At 36.0% G+C, this 24,378-nt stretch overlaps 1 protein-coding gene across 2 annotated transcripts in view; it reads left to right on the top strand.

Moving 5' to 3' along the window:
- LOC149842698 (DNA topoisomerase 4 subunit B (DUF810)) overlaps window positions 1-24,378 on the top strand; it is a 225,630-nt gene that overhangs the window by 13,418 nt on the left and 187,834 nt on the right. Inside the window, exons 4-11 of one of the 2 annotated variants that reach the window (XM_089999370.1) lie at window positions 837-1,107; window positions 1,301-1,367; window positions 1,475-1,658; window positions 3,539-3,706; window positions 3,786-3,878; window positions 4,084-4,293; window positions 4,375-4,476; window positions 8,996-9,223. In XM_089999370.1, the coding sequence (XP_089855496.1) occupies window positions 837-1,107; window positions 1,301-1,367; window positions 1,475-1,658; window positions 3,539-3,706; window positions 3,786-3,878; window positions 4,084-4,293; window positions 4,375-4,476; window positions 8,996-9,223 (1,323 nt within the window). The remainder of the gene's footprint in view (window positions 1-836; window positions 1,108-1,300; window positions 1,368-1,474; window positions 1,659-3,538; window positions 3,707-3,785; window positions 3,879-4,083; window positions 4,294-4,374; window positions 4,477-8,995; window positions 9,224-24,378) is intronic. The other variant, XM_089999371.1, reaches the window with a different exon arrangement.

The following is a 24,378-nucleotide window of genomic DNA, read 5'->3' on the forward strand; positions in this document are numbered from 1 at the left end:
AGATCTTCTAAAAATTTATTTATTTTTTCATTTGGGTCACCCTCATGGTGACCCGTTTAAACTTTGGGTCTAAACTAAAACCAACCGGATCTACGGATCTGAATCTATTGATTTGGACCACATCCTAATGGATGATATGGGTCCATGACCCAATACATTTATGGATCCAACAAAAAAAATCTGGATCCACCCAAGAATCCGAAACACTATAAAATTTTCGGTGCGTTTTTTAATAAAAACATCCTCTGTATATCAGTTGAGTAGGGAGTTGACATGTTTGCACTTTAACATGTTAATAGTTACATTTAGCATGTGATTATTTAAATTAACATAAAATAAATTCAATATATCTGTGAATTTGATTTGAGCCTGCTATTGTTCACATATGTTAGTTAGATTCTTAGAATATCTAGAGCGGTTGCGGGATGAGGTGCTGATCAGGATATTTTATTTATTGTGTTCCTGGGACATCTCGGATTAAATTTCAATTTATTATTATTCCTGTTATTTGGGAACTCTGATGTCATTATTTATTTGGAATAAAATAAATGTTGTTGCTTGAACCCTCCTGTAATGCGCGTGAATGCTTAACCCAATGAAATGGTTGTTTTCGCTATTATAAAATTTTTTCTCTAAAACTCTGGGTTAAATTTCAGGATGTTACACTAACAGTACTTGTGACTTAAACCAAGTTCCTGCTGTTGGATTCTGTGTATTTGCATTGACAGTTGAGCATTTGCATTCATCAGTTTGTTTTGCAGTTAATGAATTCAAGTTTGTGTTAGTGTTGGCATTTGAATAGGTTGGTTTTGAAGAAAGACCTCTTCTATGTGCAGATTAATTCTCAATCAGGACACCTATTCTTTCTAGTTACAGAGCCAGAATCATCAGGTTCGCCACCTCGGCACGCTCCTCCTGAGTTGGTGGTTAACATGGAGTCAACCAATTTTCCATGTTCATCACACCCAATGGAGGATTTTGCTGATGATAGATTTATAAGTTCTGATGTCGAATATAAGAATGCAAGAACAACTTTACCTGTTCCGACGTGCCAGCAATTTAGCGAAAATGATGTCCGGCCAATTGGTTTACCTTCTCTGATTACTGGTAAGAATGATTTTTAGAAGTTTCTATTTTCACTTTGTTTAAAGTTTAAAAGCTTAAGAAAAAAAAAAGATGCTGAAGAACTAGTCAACTAACGGTGTTTTATGTTTTTTTTCTGCACTGTCTTAAGTGTGCAAGTGATTTGTACGTCTTCATTCTTCTAGTGAACTGAATGACGGTATCTATAATTTTGTAGATCTGTCTGAAGATGATTTGAGTGATGCAGCATACGAGGTGTTGCTTGCTTCCTTGGTACATTCAGGGTATCGACGAGATTTCAATATTCTTTTCTTTGAGAGTGGTCCTCGTTGTTTTGTTTGATAGAGCTTAGAAGAAGTTGAGTTGAGTTAATCTACCTCCTTTGCTCCAGTCACATGCCAAAGTCATCTTTTACAAGTGGGAGCTTAGTGCAGCCAACTGAAAGCAAGATAAAAGACAGGAAGTCCAGATTTTTGTTGAGGCGGAAGAACAAAGAATATGAAGATATGCCCCTCCAAACTCAGTCAACACCTGCCCATTCTGAAATTATTGATGTGATACGCACTCAGATGGAGGCAAATTATAATTCTCTCTAAAATCATATGTGATCTTATTCATTGATTATCTTGTCTCTAGTTTTCATCTTTAGATATGGACACATATTCCTTTTTCAAACTGCAATTTGAAAAAACCTATTTCTGAAATGCTAGCAGCCTGGCAATGGAGGGTTTTTTCTGTATATAATGAACATTGGTTCTCTACTTCTCTGGTATGTTACATGGTCATTTCACGTAACATGCATCTCTCCTGTCAACACAACATTACATCAGACACACCACAACACACTTCATGGTCAGTCAAACCTGTATAAGACATAGTAAACACCATGTCCCTAACTTCATTTTTTTTAGATCTCAATTGTTTATTTTGGATTTACCTGCATGGTTTTTTATTTAAAATTTGCCATGGATTATATTATATTTTAAATTTTTAACTTAGATATATTATTTAATGTCTATAATCATAATAATTTAGGACTGTTCAAGAATTTGCACTGAGGGTTTAAAGTTAGGTTAACTCCCATATATGCACGTATATACGTATATGCGTGTGTGCGTACGTGTGTGCATGCTTCTGTGTAAATTGAACAGTCATGTTCCTATGTCCTAGCTTTAGAAGACTCTTGGTCGTACAAAGCATGTCTGTTTTGTGTCCTATACCCATGTCCGTGTCTATGTGCCATTGGCCCTCTCTTAAGGTTTCACACTATGTCACATGGGTGCGGGTGCGGGTGCGGGTGCGGGTGCGGGTGCGACACGGGTGCGGCGCAATTTCAAAAATTTTGGACACGGGGACTCGGCTATATATATATTAAAAAAAAATTAAAATAAAAATAAAAATATATATATATATATATATATATATATATATATATATATATATATATATATATAAGACTCGGTCAAAGTTGTGCCCATTAGGGGACAGGTGATGAGTTGTGAAGGCGTTCTGTACACTTTCTTCATACAAGAATAATTCACTTTTGGGCACTTTCTTCATACACTGTAATAATTCACTTTCTTCGTACAGGAAAAAACCACAAAAACTTGAGTTGTGCCCATTCTGTACTTAAAACTTGAAAGTGTACAGGTTTTTTAGTTGTGATGGGTTTTTTTCCTTACAGCTGTAGCCCAGAAAAAAAAAAAAAAATTTTCAAAAAAAAAAATTTCCAAAAAATGGACCAAAATGACCCTGGGTGCGTTGACCACACCCAGGGTCGGGTTGACCGAGTCCGAGCCGCACCCGTGTCCGCACCGCGTGTCGACGCGGGTGCGACGACCTTGGAGCCGAGTCCGTGTGACATAGGTTTCACACAATGTGTAACAGTATTTTCGATCTTGTTACTGCAATATCTAATGAAATTTCTGATGTCTATTTAGTGTCCTGGTTCTTGTCACTGAAATATCATGTTTAAATTATGTTTTCCCTGGTTTTGACTTTTGACAATCTTCATGCTGATGATGTCATGACATTTAGGATAATGACGTTTTCAGTTCCTGGCTACACATGATGATGACACTGATCAATTTTTCCCCCCTTTCTCCTTTCAGACGGTGATGATAATGTAATAATGATAATAGCATTTGGCGGTGACACATGAAAACAATCATTGTGTGATGACGAAACTTGGTTGTTCATATTGTCGTTATTGTGACACATGATGGTTGTGATGATTTGATGCCATATTCTATGTGTTGCACAAGCCTCCTGAAAGTTACAATAACAAACTGATAGTTGAATGCTATAAACATCCAACCACTGTAAAGTTTTTAGGACACTATTCATAAAGGATCAGGGAATCTAATCATTCATTTTAATGATGCTATGATTAGATACTGCTATTTGTACTTGTTTTGGCTCTTCTAATTTATTTCTTTCGTTTTCTTCTTGCCAGATTTCAGAAGTTATAGATAGATGTGTCAGGCAAGGATTGTTTCATGCCGCTCTAAGCATGGAAGCTCAGCAAATTGATGTCCCTAAAATATCAGTGGGACTTCTAATTAGTGTTCCAAAAAGTGGCTTTTCTAACGAGAGGGCATATATGCGCTGGGTAAAGAGACAGGTAGCTAAAAACTGAGAATCTAGACCATTTGAGAGTTGATAGAACTGACCAAATGTTCAGTGTTGTTGATGTGTATCAGACCAAAATCCTTGAAGAACTACTATGTAGTCACTCTCCATCTGGAGCTGAAAAGAAGTTGAAAATCATCCTTGCAGACATAAGAAATGAAGAGGTACTTATTCACTTGAATGGTGCTCCTCAATTAATGAAATTTAAAAACTCTGTTGTATTTGTTAATTATATCTATCAAATTCTGATTTGATAAAATTTATGGAAAACTTCTGTCTGCTAGATGAAAATTGTGGCTGTGAACATGTTTTAAGTGATAGCTTGTCGATTTCCTTGTTTTTCTTTATAATAACAAAAGGTGTTCATAGGCATGGGCTCCAAATACTGCATCTTCTCAACTTGCTGAGATTTTCACAGCTATCCAAAGATCTGTCATGGTGTTCTCACAGATGCCAAAAGAGTTTGGTACCCCTGGTGAATCCTGTTACCTGAAAACCGGTTACCATGTAAATCTTAGGCTCTACGAGAAACTACTTTGCAGCACATTTGACATTTTAGATGGTGGCCAGCAGATTGAGGTTAGTAATCTCGTTAAAGAATTTATTTCAATTCGAAAAAGTATAGCTTGTGCTCACATTTTATTGCTGATGTGTTACCAGGAAACTGAAGAGATTCTTGAGCTTCTAAGGGCAACCTGGCCAACACTTGGCATCACTAAGAAGATGCATGCCGCATTATATTGCTGGGTGCTTTTTCATCAAGTATGCTTATCTTGTTTTGCTTATGCTTGAACTACATCTTTGTGTTTTCCAACTGAATTTGTGGTACACTGCTATCATAATTTAAGAAGTTTTAGCCTGACCAGTTCTCTTAACTAATATTTTGAGGTGGTTTGCCAACATGTGCCAAAATTAATGCATGGATGTGCACACACAAACACAAACAGTCATGAGAGTAGTCTAAGTATCTTGTTCTATGGTTGAGGTTTTGCATTTGTGTATAGTCTTTTTTTCATTTTGCTGCTGATAAGAGACCCGGAAGCTGAATCCTTTTGGGCATGCCATTCTAACACCCCGAAATTTTAACCCAGATTTATGTGGATTTTTTTTATAATAGCGGAAAGAATAACCAATATAGGGTTAAGCATTTCAGAACATTACATTTGAGAGGAAATTCAACACAGGTATTTCATTTTATTATGATATGAACATTTAAATTACCATAAACCCAAGGAATCACTGGAACAGTAAATCAATAATCTCGATCCAATGCCTCATCTCGCAACCGCTCATAAGTCTACTCGTTTACCTAAAAATGGTAAAAATTATAGGAATTAGACTACCACGTCCAAGTAGGAAAATTGTAACTTTTAATGCAGGGATATCATGAATCTAGCATGTGATGTGGGTGTCAAAGGTGATTCTCAAATATGTCTAAACAAGTAAGCAATTTATTCAATAGAAGACAACATTCATATACATGAGTATGTGAACAGTTATACAACAACCATAATTGAGCAGGTAAAGCATAGTGTGCAACATTAATAAGCAAGAGAGGTATGATATGCAATAATCATAATAATAATAATAGAGTGTAACCTTAACATGTAAGTGAGATGTGTATTGCAACAATCATAGCATTAACATGTACAACTCTCAGATAATTGTTCAACTACCTCGTATCTACACATTCCATAATTTTATATCATCACAAGCCCAAAATATAAAGCATGTTAAACAACATAAACACATACCTCCAGTATTTTCACTCACTGTGATACCTAACTGCTCTAAAATTGTGTTTAAATTATCTTACCCCGCGGGTATACACGGTCACAGGTGACCATCTCAGAAGAGAACGTTCGGGGGTATATTATTCAAGAGTATTTTATTAACCCGAATATTCTAACTGAGACTGAATCCACAAGGGAGTGACTGATAGCCGAGAGAATCTCCCAAGGGCTCAACTCAAAATAGGATGCATCCCTAACTTCTGCAGAAGACATGGAACTACCACCTAGGACACATAGGTAGTTCTGGTCCCTAACTTCGAGGACGGGGACCAACGAACCGCTTCATGCTCGAAACACAACACAAGTCCTCGAAGTTTTGTACCACCTACCCTCTCCAAGGTAAGCCTCAAAAACTTGTTTCATTGTTTAATTACTGTTCCGAAGTTCAGGGCATTTCCCCACTTCCTCCTACTACCTTAGCAGTTGATCACAACCTTAGTCATTTTACCAAGGTTTATAAAACAGTCTCAATCCTTTGTAATATTGATTTCACAAACCCACTTAAATTATTCTGGTGCCTTTAAACCAGTCAAGCACACAATATTTACAATTAAGTTTTCATGATTTGATTGCCATAGCACAAGCTAATAGTCTAAGTACCCGCATCGGGTAATCCATTCATATTGCCCCTTTAGGTAAAACACATTTCTATATGTCACTAAGTGCACCTTTATATATTTGAAACTAACATAACATTCTCATTCCTTAAACACAGATAACGTGCTGCATACGAGCAATTCACATCACACATTTTCTGACAAAAAGCAGTGTAAGAATTTATAAGGAAGAAGCTTATTAGACTGCAACATTTTTTTTCTTTTTTTCACACAATATCATGCATACAACTTGTATAAGATTATACATGATCACATGTATTCAAATTTGATATCAGTTGTTAAACCAACATTGAAACAGATTTGATATAGGCAATAAAATGACATAGTTATCTTGGATATCAGTCAACATAATAGTATAGAAATCAGATTTGATGACAGAACTCTAGATATCGTATAATCAAATCTAATCACAGTCAACCAACTAACAGAAAACAGATTTGATACAATCCACGAAATTAACATATTACTCAAGTATTTAAACTGTCGACAAACCATCATATAAACCATAGGTTTACATTGTTTTTATGTTTGTGGCATTTGCCATATTTAAATCTCCAAGTCAGATATGTATCCTCATTCAGGAGTTTTCCCTTGTCAACTACTTAGTGTGGTGTGTAAACTTCACGGCCATATTGTACATAATGAACTAGACTCAACCTGCTAACATAAGCCCGTTTATCATTTTCAGAATGAATAGACCCATTCGGCTAACATAAATTCATCTAAAACATGGTATGTTTTACTAAATGAGTCAAACCCAGATTAGGCTAACAAGAGGTTACATAAACATGCTATGTACTATTTAATGAAACATACACAAAAGATCTACTAACAGGTGTTAAAATGAACATAAATGATACCGATGCACAATAGGCTAACAACAGACCCATTTGGCTAACAGAGATTAACTTAACATAGTAGGTTTGGCTAAATGAAACATACATAGGTGGCTAATCCGGAATTTAAGTAAACATGCTAATGTACTGTTAAAGGAAGCAGATACAAAATCCGATAACATGATTTAACATAGGCATACTGCATTTCTCAGCGTAAAACGAACACGAATCTGCTAACATCAAGTATTCAACCGTAACCCCAACACATGCCAATCAGACATGTACATTTGATTCCAAGATTTCTGAACATCGGCCCCTAAGAGAAAAATAAGACTGCTCTCATTTGGAAGTTCGAGAAAAATACCAACACTCATTAATCGAATACAGTTGCATGTCCACTGGAAATCCCCAATTTGCAAGGTCGATTGTGGTTTCTTTCCACAACACCAGAAATCCCCAATTTGCAAGATCGGTTGTGGTTTCTTCACACAACACCAGAAATCCCCAAATTAGATGATGGATTCAGGGTTTCTCAGATATCCAACATAGTATGCAAACCCAAGCCCCACCGATCAAGAAATACTTCCATGGTTCTTACGGCTCGGATCTCGTAGCTACCGAAACCCTCCACTCATAGATTTGGGTTCTTCGGCAGCCAAGAATCGCGTCAGACACTCGGTTCCCTTCCCGTGACAGACCCAATCACAGACCGATGTCACTCGATACCTACAGAAAAAACACAGGATCCTACCTTTTTCCGACGACTGGAGGAGGTTGCTGCAGCGAAAGGAGGTTTTCTGGCGTGGGTTCCTCGCTTGCTGTGAGAAGGAGGTCGCCGGCTACATTGGTTGCTGGCGACGACGACAGCAGGTGGTCGGGAAGCTTGCCGACGACGGTGCCCCTGTCAGTGTGCACGAAATTGAAATAGAGGGGAGGTCACGAGCGGCAGAGGGAAAAGATTCTTCAGAATGAAGGGAGCGAGACCCCTCTTCATCCTCTTTTAACGAGAGGTGACCGACGGTTACGCCCCCTCTTGAGACTCTTGAGTTGCAAGAATCGTGCCCTAGGCACGATTCTTGAATCCCATTTTATTATAACGCAGTCGGGTCTGGGTCCAACCCCGCGACTCGCTACTCGGGATCCAAATCCCAATTTGGATCTGGGCTGATTATGAGAGTGGATCCAGGTTGGTTCTCTAGTGCTAGATCAACAAGAAACGTGGATCCGGGTTGAAGTGGATGGTGGATCCACAGGTTGGATCCATTTGGGTCAAACCCCCAATTACCCAATTCTTTTAATATAATACTTTTTAAATTATTCTTTTATTAAACCTTATTATTACATATATACCTTTAATACCCATATATATATATATATCCTTTTGGATCCGGTAATGGATCTTGGATCCAAAATGCATAAAATTACTCAAAATTTTGGGTTATTACAGCCAGTCTTTTATCTATATGTAACTGCCTCAATATGTCAATGTACATAATTACCCCTAGGGTATGAGTCTGTATTTGACACCACAATAGATTTTTGCATAAAAATAATACCACACCAGTATGCTACAACAATAGATATTTGTCCCTGCACTAATGCATAATGACCACCCTTATTGTGTAAAATGATGAAAATACCCTACACATCTATTTCTCACTGTTTCACTGAAATGATGACCTAATTCCTATATTGGCAATATAATTCTGCTTCAGAAATATTTTGGACAGTGACAGTCATGCGGTTCTAGATTCTCGGTGCATATGGTTAATCAGATAAAGATGTGCTGATCAACATAATTTGCATTTACTGTTGATTTCTGTTAAGGCTGGAAACTTTTTTTTTTACAAATGTATTTATGCTAATTAACTTCATTGGATGCCCATTTTTGAGATATGAATGATATTAATTATGCCTTTGTTTTTTAATTTAATTCATTTACATACGTTTTTCTGAGCTGAAACCTTTATAGTGGAGTTGGTGTCATTTATAATTATAGTCTGTTCATTCTCTTTGTGGTATTTCTTTTTTTAAGTTTGCTTCCACAGGTGAGCCTGCCATCTTAGAGTTAGCAGTGCTGGAGTTGCAGAAAATGCATGCTTTGAGATGTGATGATAATGAAGTAGCATATCTGAACAGTCTTAGTTGTGCTATCTATTCATATGGAAGTCAAAGAATTGTGGGCTTGTTAAGTGCTATCACACTATCGATTGGCATGTGGTGTGACTTCCAACTTTCAGACTATCATCAGCATTTTTCTAAGGTTTGTTATTATGTGCAACTGCACGAGCTTTAAATCTTTGAGGAGAAATATGTGAATTTTCAACTTAAATCTCTCAAGTAAGGTCTGTTTTGCAAAAGAAGTAATCTGCTTTGAGTTCCAGTGCCTTGGGGGTACAAAAGATGGTCCAACCCAGAGTTACCGTAAGCGCCTAGGTAAGGGGGGAAGCTCGCTTCGGAAGCACGAAACGTCGTGCTTCCGAAACGCGCGGGGAAACATCATTTTTAATGGGAAGCACGCTTCCCATCACGCTTCCCCGTGCTTCCCCCTTGCTTCCCCCATTTAATTTTTTTTTATTCTTTCGCTTCCCCCTCGCTTCCGGTTCGCTTCCAAGACGATTCCTGATTCGCTCCTAAGTGGTCCCACACTTCCCGCTTCCTAAAATTTTGAAAGTGCCTCGCTTCCCGCTCCCGCTTCCTCAACTGGCAACCATGGTCCGGCCCAAATAAGAATTTTGTTGAATTTGTCCCAATCATGGAGTCAATCTCTCTTAGATGCGGTCGCGCCAGTTCAGTCTCTGATGTTTGTTTGGTTCTATGGAACTCCAAAAATTGTTCAGTCTCTGATGCTAGAATGAACTAAATCAAGTATTGACTAACAATCCAAGTCTGAAATGAAGCTTGATAATTGATAACTAAGTATCTAGGATATGCCTGTATTAGTTACTCTCTGACCCCATGTAGTTGAGATAAGGCTTGATGATGATGGTCGTATTAGTTATTCTGGGCTTAGCTGATGTATTCAAATTATGGGTTTAACTTCCAACCATGCTCTTCTGGTTTCAGTTAAGTCCGCGCAGCTGAGATATGAATTATTTTGTTGGTGTATCTGACTTGTGCCAAGTCACTAGTCTTTGAATAACATGGTCTCTGCCGAGCAATCCAACTAAGTGCTTTGCTTGTTGACCTATATAATGCTTGGCAGCATCGGCAGTATGTGTATTTTGGAGTCTAATACCAACTAAGCAGTCTTCTCAATGTATCAGTATTTCCTGAGTAACTGCTTCTGCCAGCTGGGGACCTTGTGTTGGAAATGGCCTTACGATTAAAGAATTTTTTTTCCTCCTTTCCCCTGTTCAAATATCTTTCCCGGTTTCCCCTTTCAGCTGTTCTGTTACATCTTCTGCATAGAGGTCTACAAGATACCAGAAATCATAAAGGACCAAATGTGTTTGGAGTTATTTGAAAACCTAATGAATTATTTTGAAAGTATCAGTTGCTAAAATGGTAGAGGTCTCATTATTAGGCCATGATGACTTCACTGTTCACAGAAGTGAATACTAATAAAGGTTAACTGTATAAGTGTGCTTGATAAATAAAACGAGTTAAATATGATCATTCATAAAACGGTCTCCTTTAAATGCATATATATGTTGTCTCAATTGCATGTATATCAACGGTCTCTTAGTCGAAGCATAACATATTTGTTAAAATGTAAAATTGTACATATATGTATATATAATAATATTATATTATTATATATATATATATATATAAATACATTTTTAATTTCTTTCTTTTCTGTATTTTTTTTCCTTTATTTTTATTTTTTGTCTTTATGTCATCTAGTTCAGTTTGAACTAGAATGACTGTTGCTAGTCAAGTCCTGTCCAGACTTGACTAGCAATAGAGCTGTTGGACTGACACATTCCAACAGCTCTAAATAGAGCTGTTGGACTGTGCCCAACAGCTCTATTGAGTCCTCTTTCAGCTGTGTATATAAAGGGGTGCAGCCCCTCTTGTATTTCACTCCAATGCTTCTTAAGCAATTGGTTTTTCATATCAATAAAGATTACATTTTTATTTTTATTTTGTTTCCAGTTATACCCTTTTTAAGGGTTATGCTTTAGTGTCATTCTTGACACTTGCTCTTGTTAATCAAAGCTCGTGTTTCGAAGATCCCCATTTCATTTCAATATTGATGTGCTTTTTTCCTTGTGTGTTTGGTTTGATATGTTCAGTGACATGGATTCTGTACATATTTTGGTTTATTATATGAAATAATTGTGATATATGAACTTGACACATAGTACTTCATTTGTTACTATTTGGTGGTCAAGCAAAGCCCAAGACAACCATGCTAGTTGTTAAAATAGGTTATATATATATATATTCAGTCTGTAATTTGTATTGCCCTCAGGGGCATTTTGGTGTTTTTACCATGTGCAATAGGTACTGTTCATTAGGAACAGTTTTTTTATTTTTATTTTTGTCTTTTTGTGTTGAGCATGGGCTCTATGGTCAAAAGACCATAGAGTCGTTAGGAGCTAACCAAAGGTCATATTTATGACCGTTGAGAGCTCCCAATGACTATTAGGAGCTCCCCAATAGAGTCCAATGCTCGCTAATGTGTATAAATAGGGGCTGATCCCTTATCTTGTTCTCAATGCTTCTCTTAAGCATTTTGTGTCCAATAAAGACTATTTTTTATATTGTGTTCTTTTGACTCTTGAAGTCTTGTATTTTGTATTTGCACTTTGTGCTTGTATAGTGCCTTAGTGCTTTTGTATTGTTCTTTATTGGACTTAGGTTAGTGCTTGTGCACTTTGTATTTGTTTTCCGCATACTTCATTACATGGTGTTACAACCTTAGTGCTCTTGGACTTGTGAATGTGATCATCAAGTGTTCGTGTCGTGCTCTCCAAATCTACGTCTTTCTTTCTTTTTCTTTCAATGTGAAGCATGACTACAAGATTGACATCTCCTTGAAACTCAATGGAACAAACTACATGACGTAGGCTTCCGCTATGGAGAATAACCTCAAAGAAAAGAAGCTTTGGGGGTACATGATGGGCACTATTCCTGTGCTTGAACTTGTGCTCACCAAGAAGGAATAAAATAAAGTTAAAGCTCTTGATGGAGATGATTGTGAAGCCATATATGATTATCAATCCAAAATAGAAGATTGGGAGAATAATCGTGCAAAGATTTTCACATGGTTTATGAACAATATTGACATCAAAATATGTACCAACATTGCAAAATTTATAAAGGCAAATGAAGCTTGGTCATTCATGAAAGACATGTATACGCAAAAAGATCTTGCAAGATAATATTTTTTGCAAGAGAAAATACGAACTACTAAGCAAGGGGACATGAGTGTCTGTGATTACTTTAGTGCCCTATCCCCCTTATGGGATGAGTTGACACTTCTTGAACCTAAATGGTTTGCCATTTAAGATGTTAAATTAAGACAGAAGCAAACGGAGAAAGAACATTTCTTTCAATTTCTCCATGGACTATGACCCGAATTTGAACAAGGTCCTCTCTTCTCCATAGATCTTCTCCTTTGCCTCTTGAAGATGCCATTGTTGAGGTTTGTCAATAGGACACCCGACTTGGTATGACCAAAGGAGGAGGAGATGAAGTGTTTGCAGTATCTAGATTCGGCAACAATATGAAGAACTCTAAGCCTCCACACTTTGGGAGGCAAGATAACTATAGTGGTCATAATAATTATAATGAAAATAAGAACTATGGAGGTGGTAGAAGAGTTATTTGCCACTATTGTAATGAGCCTGGTCACATCAAACTCGTTTGTTCTAAGCTCAAGAACAAGGTGGAAGGAGCACATGAGGTAGATGATGAAAACCCCACATATCTTGAAGACGATGTGGATGTCGAAAGAGGATTAGAAGAAGAAGATAATGGTAATAAAGAAGATGATTATGATTATTGAGGTTTTATGTAACATGTTTTAAAAAAATTGGTTATTTAACACTTAATTGTTCATAAATTTGGTTATTTTGTTTTTGTTTATGTAATATGAAAGTATGAGTCTTGTGGCATGTTCTTAATTGCAAGATGTTTAATATTTTACATTGTTCTTGTGAGATATGCATACAATATTATCTATGATTCTATATTAGTTGATGTTTGATGATGTCTTATGCTGCTCATAGAGACATAAATGCTTCATATGTGATTTTATGGTTGTCTTTTCTACAATTCATCATTGTTTCATGTGATATGATTTTTTTAGAATTTTTGCTATTTTTTCTTGATTTTCTTGATTTTTTTGAATCTTTTAAAAAATTTGTATTACATTTTTTTAATACATTTATGATACGAAACAATATGGTGTTACTTTGGGCCCGACCGATATGGGTAACAATACGATACTTACAACCTTGATCAAACCTCAATGTCTAAAATTAGAAAGAAGGGAAGAAAAAAGGTGGCTTCGGTTGGACCGCCTCAAGACACCAATGACGTTGGAAATCCACAAGACTCTTCTATTGGCCACTTGTTTTTGGCTTAATTAATGAAGGCACTTCAACCTCTTCTGAAAGTGGCATCATCTTCAATTGGAGCCATAGTCTCATCCTTCTCTATCCTGATATAAGACCCTCAATATTGATATATTAAACGAATATCATACTAACTCAAATGTATCAAATGTTTTCAATGCTGATGGTATATCTCTTGAGACAAAATGATTATGGAACTTTGAAAGAGATTTGCAAAACTCCAAAATGTTTTCTATTCCAAAATTAGATATATTCCTAAATTAAATTTAAACCTTTCGTTTGTTTCTCAATTTTTTGACCGAGGTCTCCCTGTCATCCACTGAAGCCGAATATAGAGCCATGGCATCTACCACCATGGAAATTGTATGGATTCGACGCCTTTTGGAAGATATGGGAGTGTTTATCAGAGAACCAACAAAGCTGTGCTGTGACAACAAAAGTGCAATTTATATTGCCAAGAATCACACCTTTCACGAGCGAACAAAGCATATAGAGATGGACTTCCATTATGTCAGAGAAGAATACTTGAAGAAGGTCATTGATCTGCCATACATAACGTCTGAGTATCAGCTTGCTGACTTCTTCACCAAAGCTCTATGTTCGCCCAAATTTCATTTTCTCCTTGGCAAACTTGCGGTTATCACACCGTAAGTCTGAGGGGGGTGTTAAAATGTATCTCCCAAAATCGTTGATGTAAATATAAATATATATACTTATATACATAGAGATACATATACATATAATATTTATATGTATATGTATCTCTATATATATAAATATGTATACTTATATATTTTTCTTTTTTGTTTACCCGATAAGGGTATAATTGTAATTTCCCTTCTTGCGCATATTTCATTTGGAATATGTTGTATTTTTCTTCTTTTTTTATTTTTTGTATTTGTTTATTTTATTCTTTTTACCTTTTCATAAAGGTGCATTGGGGGTCCCCCAATAGAGTCGTTGGGGGCCCCCCAACGGTCACAAATGTGACCGTTGGGGGCTCCCCAACGACTCCTTTGGGAGCCCCTTTGCACCTCCTTCTTGTATAAATAGGGGTGTTCCCCCCTTGTTTTCTTCAAGCTTGAGAGTCTTAAGCATTTGGTTCTTTCTATAAAATACATGCCATAGTGCATGTTTATTATTTTTACGCTTTTGCGTACTTTGTTCAACGTATTGTGAGAGTGCCTCCGTGCACATCTTTTCTAAAGTATTCGTGCTCGTATGCGTATTGTCTTATCATAGACAATTTTACAGCCTTCATATCATGTTTTGAGAGAAAAAGTTTTAGATACTAATGTGAAACAAATGTGTAGACAGACAAAAAGTTGAGGACCTCAATAAATTTTCTTGTCTATTCTCCCAAAGGAACCATGTTTTTTAAATCAATTGATTTGTTTGACATGCTGAAGACAACAAATGTATTGTCAAGGGTTTTTAACCTGGTTGTGGAAGATGTTCAACCTCAAAACATTGTACAATTCATTACTGATAATGCAACAAACTATAGGAAAACAAGTAAAGAATTGAAAGAAAATTTTGGGTCGTTCTTTTGGACCTTGTGTGCTGCCCATTGCGTAGATCACATGTTTGCGGACATCGGCAACATGGATGAGGTACATCAGACAATTGAATGCTACCAATAAATTACTAAATTTATTTATAATCATGCATGAGTTTTGAGCCTAATGAGAAAGTACACTGGTGGTGTCGAGTTCATTCATAGTCCAGTTACTAGATTTGCTACGATTTTTTGACACTGCAAAGTCTAGTAAAGAATAGAGCTGCACTAAAAAAAAGTTTTCATCAGATGAGTGGAATACATATCCCCATTTACAAAAAAGAAAGCCTAGAGACATTGTATTCAAAAGTGAATTCTGGGATTCATACGCGAAGTTGTTGAGAATAACTATACCTTGAGTGAAAGTTCTTTGATTGGTTGACAGTTAAGACAGACCAACTATATGTTATCTTTATGAGGCCATGGATAAGACAAAAAGGCCATTAGAGATAATTTAAAGGAGAAAAAAAATTGTACATACCTATATGAAACATCATTGATCATAAGTGGACTGGGCAACTTCATCAGCCTCTTCATGCTGCAACATATTATTTGAATATTGCATTTAGATACTCCCTTACGTTTAAAATGGACAGGGAAGCCAACAAGAGACTTTTGGATTGCATCGAAAGGTTTAACCCTGATTATAGCATTTAAGATCAAATTCATAAGAAAATAAAAACCTATGATAATGCATCGTATGATATGGGGAGACCTGTAACAGTGCAAAACTGTGCCACAATTTATTTCAGGTAATTTATTTTGACTATTTCAATTTTAATTTCATATTGTTATTTAGTTATGATATTTTGTATGATTGTATATCTGTTATTGTATTATTAATTTCTCATTTTCTTGCTTTTTTTTCAGACACGTGGTGGACTAGGTTTGTAAGTGATGTTCCAAATTTGAGAGCTTTTGCCATTCACATTCTTATTCAAACATGTAGTGTAAGTGGATGCGAGAGAAATTAGAGTATCTTTGAGCAAATCCATACCAAAAGAAGAAATAGATTGGAGCATAAAAGGCTCAATGACCTCGTCTACGTTCACTACAACTTCCAACAAAGGCCGAGATATATAAAATTATAAAGTTTATTTGTCATTTTTATGTGTTTATTTAAAGTTTTTTTGTATCATTGAAAATCCAACTAATTTTAATTTTTCAATTCATCTTTTTAGGCAAATCAAAAAGTTATCATAGTGTAATTCGATCCCATCAGTTTGAAACATTTTGATGAATTGGATGCATAGGTTGAAGAAGAAGCAAAGACTTTTTTGAATGAAGATGACATTCAGTAGATTAACGTGGAAGGAGCACATGAGGTAGATGATAAAAACCCCACATATCTTGAAGACGATGTGGATGTCGAAAGAGGATTAAAAGAAGAAGATAATGGTAATAAAGAAGATGATTATGATTATTGAGGTTTTATGTAACATGTTTTAAAAAAATTGGTTATTTAACACTTAATTGTTCATAAATTTGGTTATTTTGTTTTTGTTTATGTAATTTGAAAGTATGAGTCTTGTGGCATGTTCTTAATTGCAAGATGTTTAATATTTTACATTGTTCTTGTGAGATATGCATACAATATTATCTATGATTCTATATTAGTTGATGTTTGATGATGTCTTATGCTGCTCATAGAGACATAAATGCTTCATATGTGATTTTATGGTTGTCTTTTCTACAATTCATCATTGTTTCATGTGATATGATTTTTTTTAGAATTTTTGCTATTTTTTCTTGATTTTCTTGATTTTTTTGAATCTTTTAGAAAATTTGTATTAAAATTTTTTAATACATTTATGATACGAAACAATATGGTGTTACTTTGGGCCTGACCGATATGGGTAACAATACGATACTTACAACCTTGATCAAACCTCAATGTCTAAAATTAGAAAGAAGGGAAGAAAAAAGGTGGCTTCGGTTGGACCGCCTCAAGACACCAATGACGTTGGAAATCCACAAGACTCTTCTATTGGCCACTTGTTTTTGGCTTAATTAATGAAGGCACTTCAACCTCTTCTGAAAGTGGCATCATCTTCAATTGGAGCCATAGTCTCATCCTTCTCTATCCTGATATAAGACCCTCAATATTGATATATTAAACGAATATCATACTAACTCAAATGTATCAAATGTTTTCAATGCTGATGGTATATCTCTTGAGACAAAATGATTATGGAACTTTGAAAGAGATTTGCAAAACTCCAAAAGGTTTTCTATTCCAAAATTAGATATATTCCTAAATTAAATTTAAACCTTTCGTTTGTTTCTCAATTTTTTGACCAAGATGTGATGTTTCCTTATCTAATAATTGTTGGGTGCAAGATCAACAGTAAAAAAACTAATTAGGGAAGGCCATAAAGAAGGAGACCTCTATTACATGGAATTTTTGGATATACCTACGAGTAATATTTGTTGTAATGTTCAGAAATTGAATTTGGACTTCTGGCACAAAAGACTTGGTCACCATAATATATATAAAATTTCAATATTTTTCAAATTTAATTTTTTTTTGTAATTATGAAAATTTTACTTATGAAGATTATATTCTTAGTAAAATAAAGAGGTTACCGTTTTAAGAAAGAACATTTATTTCTTCTAGACCACTTGAGTTATTACATTCATAAGTTTCGTGACTTGCACCGGTTACATCAAACGGTGGACATGCATATTTTGTAATTTTTGTGGATGATTTCTGGAGGTATACTTGAATTTATTTCCTTAAACATAAATATACAATTTTCTTGCATTTTCAAATATTTTATAATTTGGTCAAAAATAAATTTAAAAATAATATTTCTATCTTTCTTATTGATTAGGGGGATAATTCTTATCAAAAGAATTTAAAAATTACCTAGATTTGCATAGCATCACACATCAAAGATCTTGCCCTCACACACCTCAATAAATTGGTTTGGCTGAATGAAAACACAAGCACATTATGGAAACTATAAGGACCTTATAGCAAATCAAGTACCAAAAGATTTTTGGGTTGAAGGTGCTTTGACTATTGTATATTTTATTAACAACCATCTTCTTTCTTGCAAAATAAAACTCATGTTGAAAAACTCTTTAAATGAATTCCTGACTATTCTAGATTAAGAGTTTTCAAATGTTTTGTTTTTACCAACAAAAATGACAAGTTTTCCCCGTGCTATTCCTTATATCTTTTTAGGTTATGCAGATAACCAAAAATGTTACAAGTGCTTTGATTTTAAAAGTGGCAAATTATATGTTTCAAGAAATTTATCCTTCTTAAAAAAAGAAAGTTTCTTTGAAAAATCTAAGAAAATAACCAAGTATTCCTTTTTTGTTGGATTTAATTCCAAATTTCGATTTGATGATTGTGATTGTGAATGTGATCTTGACAATGACAATGAGTTTGGAAATGATATAACTAGTGATGAAGAATCTCATAATGATGTGGTTAGTCAAGAGCAATCCCATGGTGATAGAAACTATTTGCAATATTCTAGGCGTAAGGGTCCTAAGCATCCACATGCACTAGAAATAATATTCTGGCCAACCTGAAGTGTAATAACCTCAAATTTTGTAATTTATTTATTTAAATCTATTTGAAAATAACGAGTATTTTTCTAAATTTGGGCCTTGGATCCATTACCGGATCCATAAAAGAACGTGTAAATAACCCACAATGGGGTATTAAAAATATACTTATAATAGTTAAATAAATCATTAATAGTATAAAAGAAAAGAAAAGAAAAGAAAAACCGAGTATTTAAGGTTGGATCCATGTTTGGATCCAAATGGATCCAACATGTGGATCTAAGATCCATAAAATGGTCTTTATATCCATATCTAAAATAAATAAATAAAACTAATAATAATAATAATAATAAGAATATATAAATAAAATTTTAAATTTTTATTTATTTATCCGGGGATCCACAGTTGGATCCATTCGGATCCAACTGATGGATCCATATAGTTTGGGGGTCGGGTTACGGGCCTCGGGTCCGGACCCGAGCCGCACCCCCTGTAACCCCTTTTTAAAGAAAGGGGCAACCCGATAAGGGTTGCCCGATAGGGTTGTTACAAAAAAAAAGGAAAGGGGCGAAGAGGGGGGGGGGGGGGTTACGCAGAGCGTAACCGACCTCCCCCTCCCATCTCGGCGTGAAGGGGGGAGGGGTCTTGCCGATAAGAGGGAGTGAAGAGGGGACTCTCTTCCCTCGCCTCTATCTCTCTCCACTCAGTCCCTCATCTCTCTCCCTCGTCTCTTCCGTCTCTGTCTCGGTGCGCACACGCCGGAAGAGAGAAGGTCGCCGACGAGCAACCAGCAGCCATCAGCCCTCCTCGAGCATCCCTGTCACGACAGCAGTGGGGGCGACTCCAGCCAGCCCGGTGCTCCCGCCACGACTGTCTCTGATCGCCGGAAAAGTCATCGGAGAAAGGTACGGGTCTTCTTGGAATCGAGGTGAGGGATCGAACATGGGTTCGATTCCCTGTGTGGGTTTGAGGGGAGGCTCCACCGAAATTATGGAGTGGGGATTTCTTTTTGAATCCCACATGGGAAAACCCCAAATCTTGGATTTGGGGGTTTCGGTTGGCATGAATAAAGGAGGGGGAGGAGGTTATGAGGGTTGACAAAAATCCTAATCAATCGGATTTTTGGGGGTTTTCGGATTTTCATCATCAAGGGGATGGGTGATTTCGATTTTTCTGAGGAAAAAAAAAAGGTTTCCTGTGTGTGTGCAATTGATCCCCTTTGCTGAAAATCTTATAGATTTTTAACGGGTGTTTCGGTAGATGATGTTTTTGGACGTTGGTATCGTTTTTGGAGCTATATAGCCTTTGGATCTGTTTGTTTTACTTGTTTTTCTTCATTTTGGATTTTCTTGTGGTGTTTAGTATGTTTGTATTACGTAAAGAGTTGAATTGCTTAGGAAAAAAATAAATAGCTATACCCTTATGCCTATGGTAGTGTTGGATTTGGTGTGAAATATATTTGTTTCAAATACGTGCATATGAATGATCGATGCATATTAATATTAAGTGGGCAACCAGGTATGACCTACTGTTTCGGACATGTTCTAAAAGTTTGCTATGTTCCCTGCTTGTAAATAATAACTACAATACCTAGGTTAATGCAATGTTAATAAGTACATGCTGATAACTTTATTTGTTATTATCTATATAGTCGTGTTTTGAATATTTGGTTACACATGCCAGCATGCTTGTATTCTTTATATCTTCCTAAATACCTAGACTCGTTCTGAAAGTGGTTATGAAATGTTGACCATATCTAAAATATTTTACCTGCTAAACTGCATATGTGTGGGTTGTTTCAGCATTGAACAAAAAATGATATTCTTGTCATGTAATTGCATAGATGTGGGTTTCTTCGGTGCCAAAAAGAAAATAAAACTTCTGTTATAAAACTGTGTGTGTGCGTGGGATGTACTAACACTGAAATCGTGAGAGAAACATCTTGAATGCGTGTTGATACACGTGCATTAAGCTAACCATGTTTGTCATGGTTGGTGTTGTCCATAATACTAATTTCATACAGGTGAAATAGATGAAAATATTGCTTATGCCTGAGATTTTTTCCAGTTCTGTTCCTGCAGCATATGTATATAGTTGAGTTGGTTGACATGCGTATGATTGTGTTAGGATTGCATGAGTGCACATGCATTTGGCACATGTTAGCATGCTTTATAGTTGTAACATGTGAGGTATTTGATGTCTATTAATAGGGCATGGCAAGTTGTTTTGATATAGATGCATACCTGATGTAAAGGCGTGCAGCCCTGACATATAAATTTCTAGATCCGGTTTATGTGCTTGTGTGTGGATGATAACTCATGCTACGAATGGAAGATTTCATGTATCTACCTGATGAGACATGTTTAATTTCCATGCATAATTACTCTTATATACTTATGAAACTATGGATGAATGCATGTATATTAAGTGATTGCATGAAAACACTTACACATAAATGGTCACACATGCCTATGACTGTGGAAGCTTGAATGAAGGTGCATTTGTAATTATGTTGGTATTATTGCATACATTGCAAGTTATGATTTTTGTGCATACGATGCACCGATGGCCTAAATAGACCATCATTGGCCTGGAGAGCCGTGGGTTTGGTTTTCTCTTACTTATGTTTTTAAATATATCACTTAAACCACATAAGATGGTTTGACACTTTACTACGCTGTTCTAATGGTTTATACGGGCTGGAGTCCAGAATGGGTTCCTGCAAGGGAGGATGCGAGGTTTTCACTTTACTTTTGCATATGTGTGGCAAACTTAAAGAATGAACTTTAAATGAAAATAATGAATAAGAACAGTGAAATTTACATTCTGGGATATCTCATCTGGAGTATGAGAATCTTGGATATTCGGTCTTGGGGAGACTGTGAGGATACAAAAACTCCGTGTGCGTTGTTGCCCCTGAACCCGATATTGAGGTTCTTCTCCTGGCCACGGTTTTAGGGAGAACCCGCCACTTTACCCGGGAGTGGTGTGTTAGTCACAGCTGTGAGTTTGTGGTACCAAGGAAGTGGCACTTGTGGGCGTGGGGTGTCTCTTGTGTCCCCGACATTAGATGTGGAGGTCTAATGTTCCGATGGATGGTGCGGTTTCCTGATATCGGTCGAGGGCTAAGTTGGAACCCAATAATAAAATACAAATTGTGTTAAGCTACCCTGGGAACCTACTTGACCTCGGGGTTTGTACCCGTTTGGTGTATCCGCGGGCCACGGTAATTAAAAAGAGGAACTTAAAGATGTGTGCATCTAATAGGGCATGCATATGGAAAGATGGAACTTAAATGAAAAATAACAGAAGAAATCATGCATTGCACATAATCATGCATTTTTCTGTTATGTATTAGATCATGCATGTTTGAATCATTCTTGATATCTTGACATCATTTGGTGGTAGCATACGTTTTACTTTGTGAGATCATGCTGAAAGGTTGGTTATTTAGTTATTGATATGTGACATTGCTGTACTGTTCCTGACTGGTGAGGAAATGCAATTATTGGTAGTTATAGATATTTAAATGTTGCAAATTTTATATCTGCATTCACTCAAATCACTGCATGAAATCTTATTCATGTTCTTTCTCTCACCTGTTTCTTTAGAAGTAGCTGTGCTCAGAATTTCGGTTCTGACACCCTACTTTGTTGGTTTTTCACAGGTAAGGGTGAACAGTGAAGTTGAACATGCATTTGGGGATGGATGAGTTACACTTGGGCTTATCAGCTTCAGTAGAGGATAGATTGGCTCTTTCTTTTGTCTTTCAGTTCTTTTAATTTCTGCAAGTGTTACTTTACTTTCAGTTGAAGAAAACCTTGTCTTTGAAATTTTCTTACTCATTAATAAAAGAGTCTTAGTTGGTTGATATGGATGATGATTGCAACTTCGTTTGTGGTGTATGGTTATCCAACTGAAATTGGAACTGTAGGGACCCCAGGTCTCTGGGAAGTTTTCCGCAACTCTTAGAAAAAAAAAAAATATTCCGCATTTTTAAAAGGGTATGGATTGGGGTCGTTACATGAAGAGCAAACAAGGTCATTTAGAACAACTAAACCACCTGGAAAGTTTGTATCTTTTAAATCTTTTTTACCCAAATACAAGGCTTGTATTGCATTAATTCATTCCTATGTCGAACTTTCAACTTATTCTCAAGCCAAAGAACATTCTGAGTAGATTGAAGCCATGAGAGCTGAATTAAAGGCCAACACTTGGACATTTCAAGACATTGTACAAAACTAGAAACCTATTGGATGTGGATAGGTATATAAGGTGAAAACCAAGAGTGATGAGACTCTTGAGAGATATAAAGCAAGATTGGTTGCCAAGGGATATTCTCAAGAATATAGAATAGCTTATAAAGAAACCTTTGCTCCTGGTGCTAGGATGAACACTGTTAGGACCATAATAGCCGTAGCTTCTGTTAAAAAATGACATATATACCAAATGGATGTCAAACGTGCCTTCCTTAATGAAAACTTAGCGGAAGAAGTATATATGAAGACAACTTTTGGTATGAATCTTTCTAAGCAAAAAACTCTTCTTTTAAATAAAGTACTTTATGGTCTTAAACAAGCACCAAAGGTTTGGTATGACACATTTAGCGAAGTTATGCTTTATATTTGTTTTAGAACTTGTTTGACTATCACAACTTTGTTTGTTAAGATTACTGATGCTTGTATTATTCTTCTTCTTCTGTATGTGGATTGTTAGAAAGTGACTTGGAATACATTGGGTTCAATAATGAACCCATACTTATGCACGTGGAGTGCAAATATACCCATTAAAGGGAAACAACATAAGCACATAATGTGCTAACACATAAAACCCATAAAAAGGGAAAAATATGACATAAAGTCATAAGTTGCATATCATTGAAGAATAATGGAGAAGGGGTAAAAACCCCATTACAATGGAGCATAAGCTCCCTCAAGAATCCCAAATACAAAGGGGAAATCCCCTATTTATAAGCATGAAAAGGGACCACCTTGGGGGCTCCCAAAGGGGACGTTGGAGAGCCCCCAACGGTCACATTTGTGACCGTTGGGGGCTCCCAACGTCACTTTTGGGAGGCCCCCAATGTGGTACGAAATCCAAAAATATAAAAAACAAAAAATAAAAATAAAACAAAAATTACAATGCATATTCCAATTGGAATATGCGTAAAATGCTAATTTACAAGAATACCCTTGAGGGTATTTTAGGAAGATAAAATATATATATTTATATATATATAAATAGAGATATGTATACATATATATATATATATATATATGTATACGTATCTTTATATATATATATAAATATATATATGTACATTTAAGGATCAACATATTTTAACATGGATGACATGATTATTACCGGAGGAGACAAACAGAGAGTTGAAAACATAAAAAATACTTCTCAAAAATTATTTTGAAGTAACTAATTTAGGGTGTTTTAAGATACTTTCTAGGGATTTAAGTTGCTTATTCTCCTAGAAAATATTTATTGTCTCAGTCTAAATTTTTTTATGACATTGTTTCAAAGTCTGGAATCACATATGATAGAAGAGCTGATACTCCCGAGGTTGTAAATGCTAAAATAGGAATCGATGATGGGGAACCTCTTGATGATCCAACCCCGTACAGATACCTTATTAGAGCACTCTCTTACCTTTCAATTAATAGACCTGATACGACACATGTTGTTCACACTAGTTAATTTTAACATGCTCCCACTTCTGTTCACATGGGAGCGGACTGGGGAGATATTCCCAATAACACACTCAACTATGAGTTTTTTGTTTTCTTAGATGAATTTTTA

Source organism: Nuphar pumila, chromosome 3 (genome assembly GCF_984573655.1).
Source record: "Nuphar pumila chromosome 3, dmNupPumi1.hap1.1, whole genome shotgun sequence".
Taxonomy (NCBI): domain Eukaryota; kingdom Viridiplantae; phylum Streptophyta; class Magnoliopsida; order Nymphaeales; family Nymphaeaceae; genus Nuphar; species Nuphar pumila.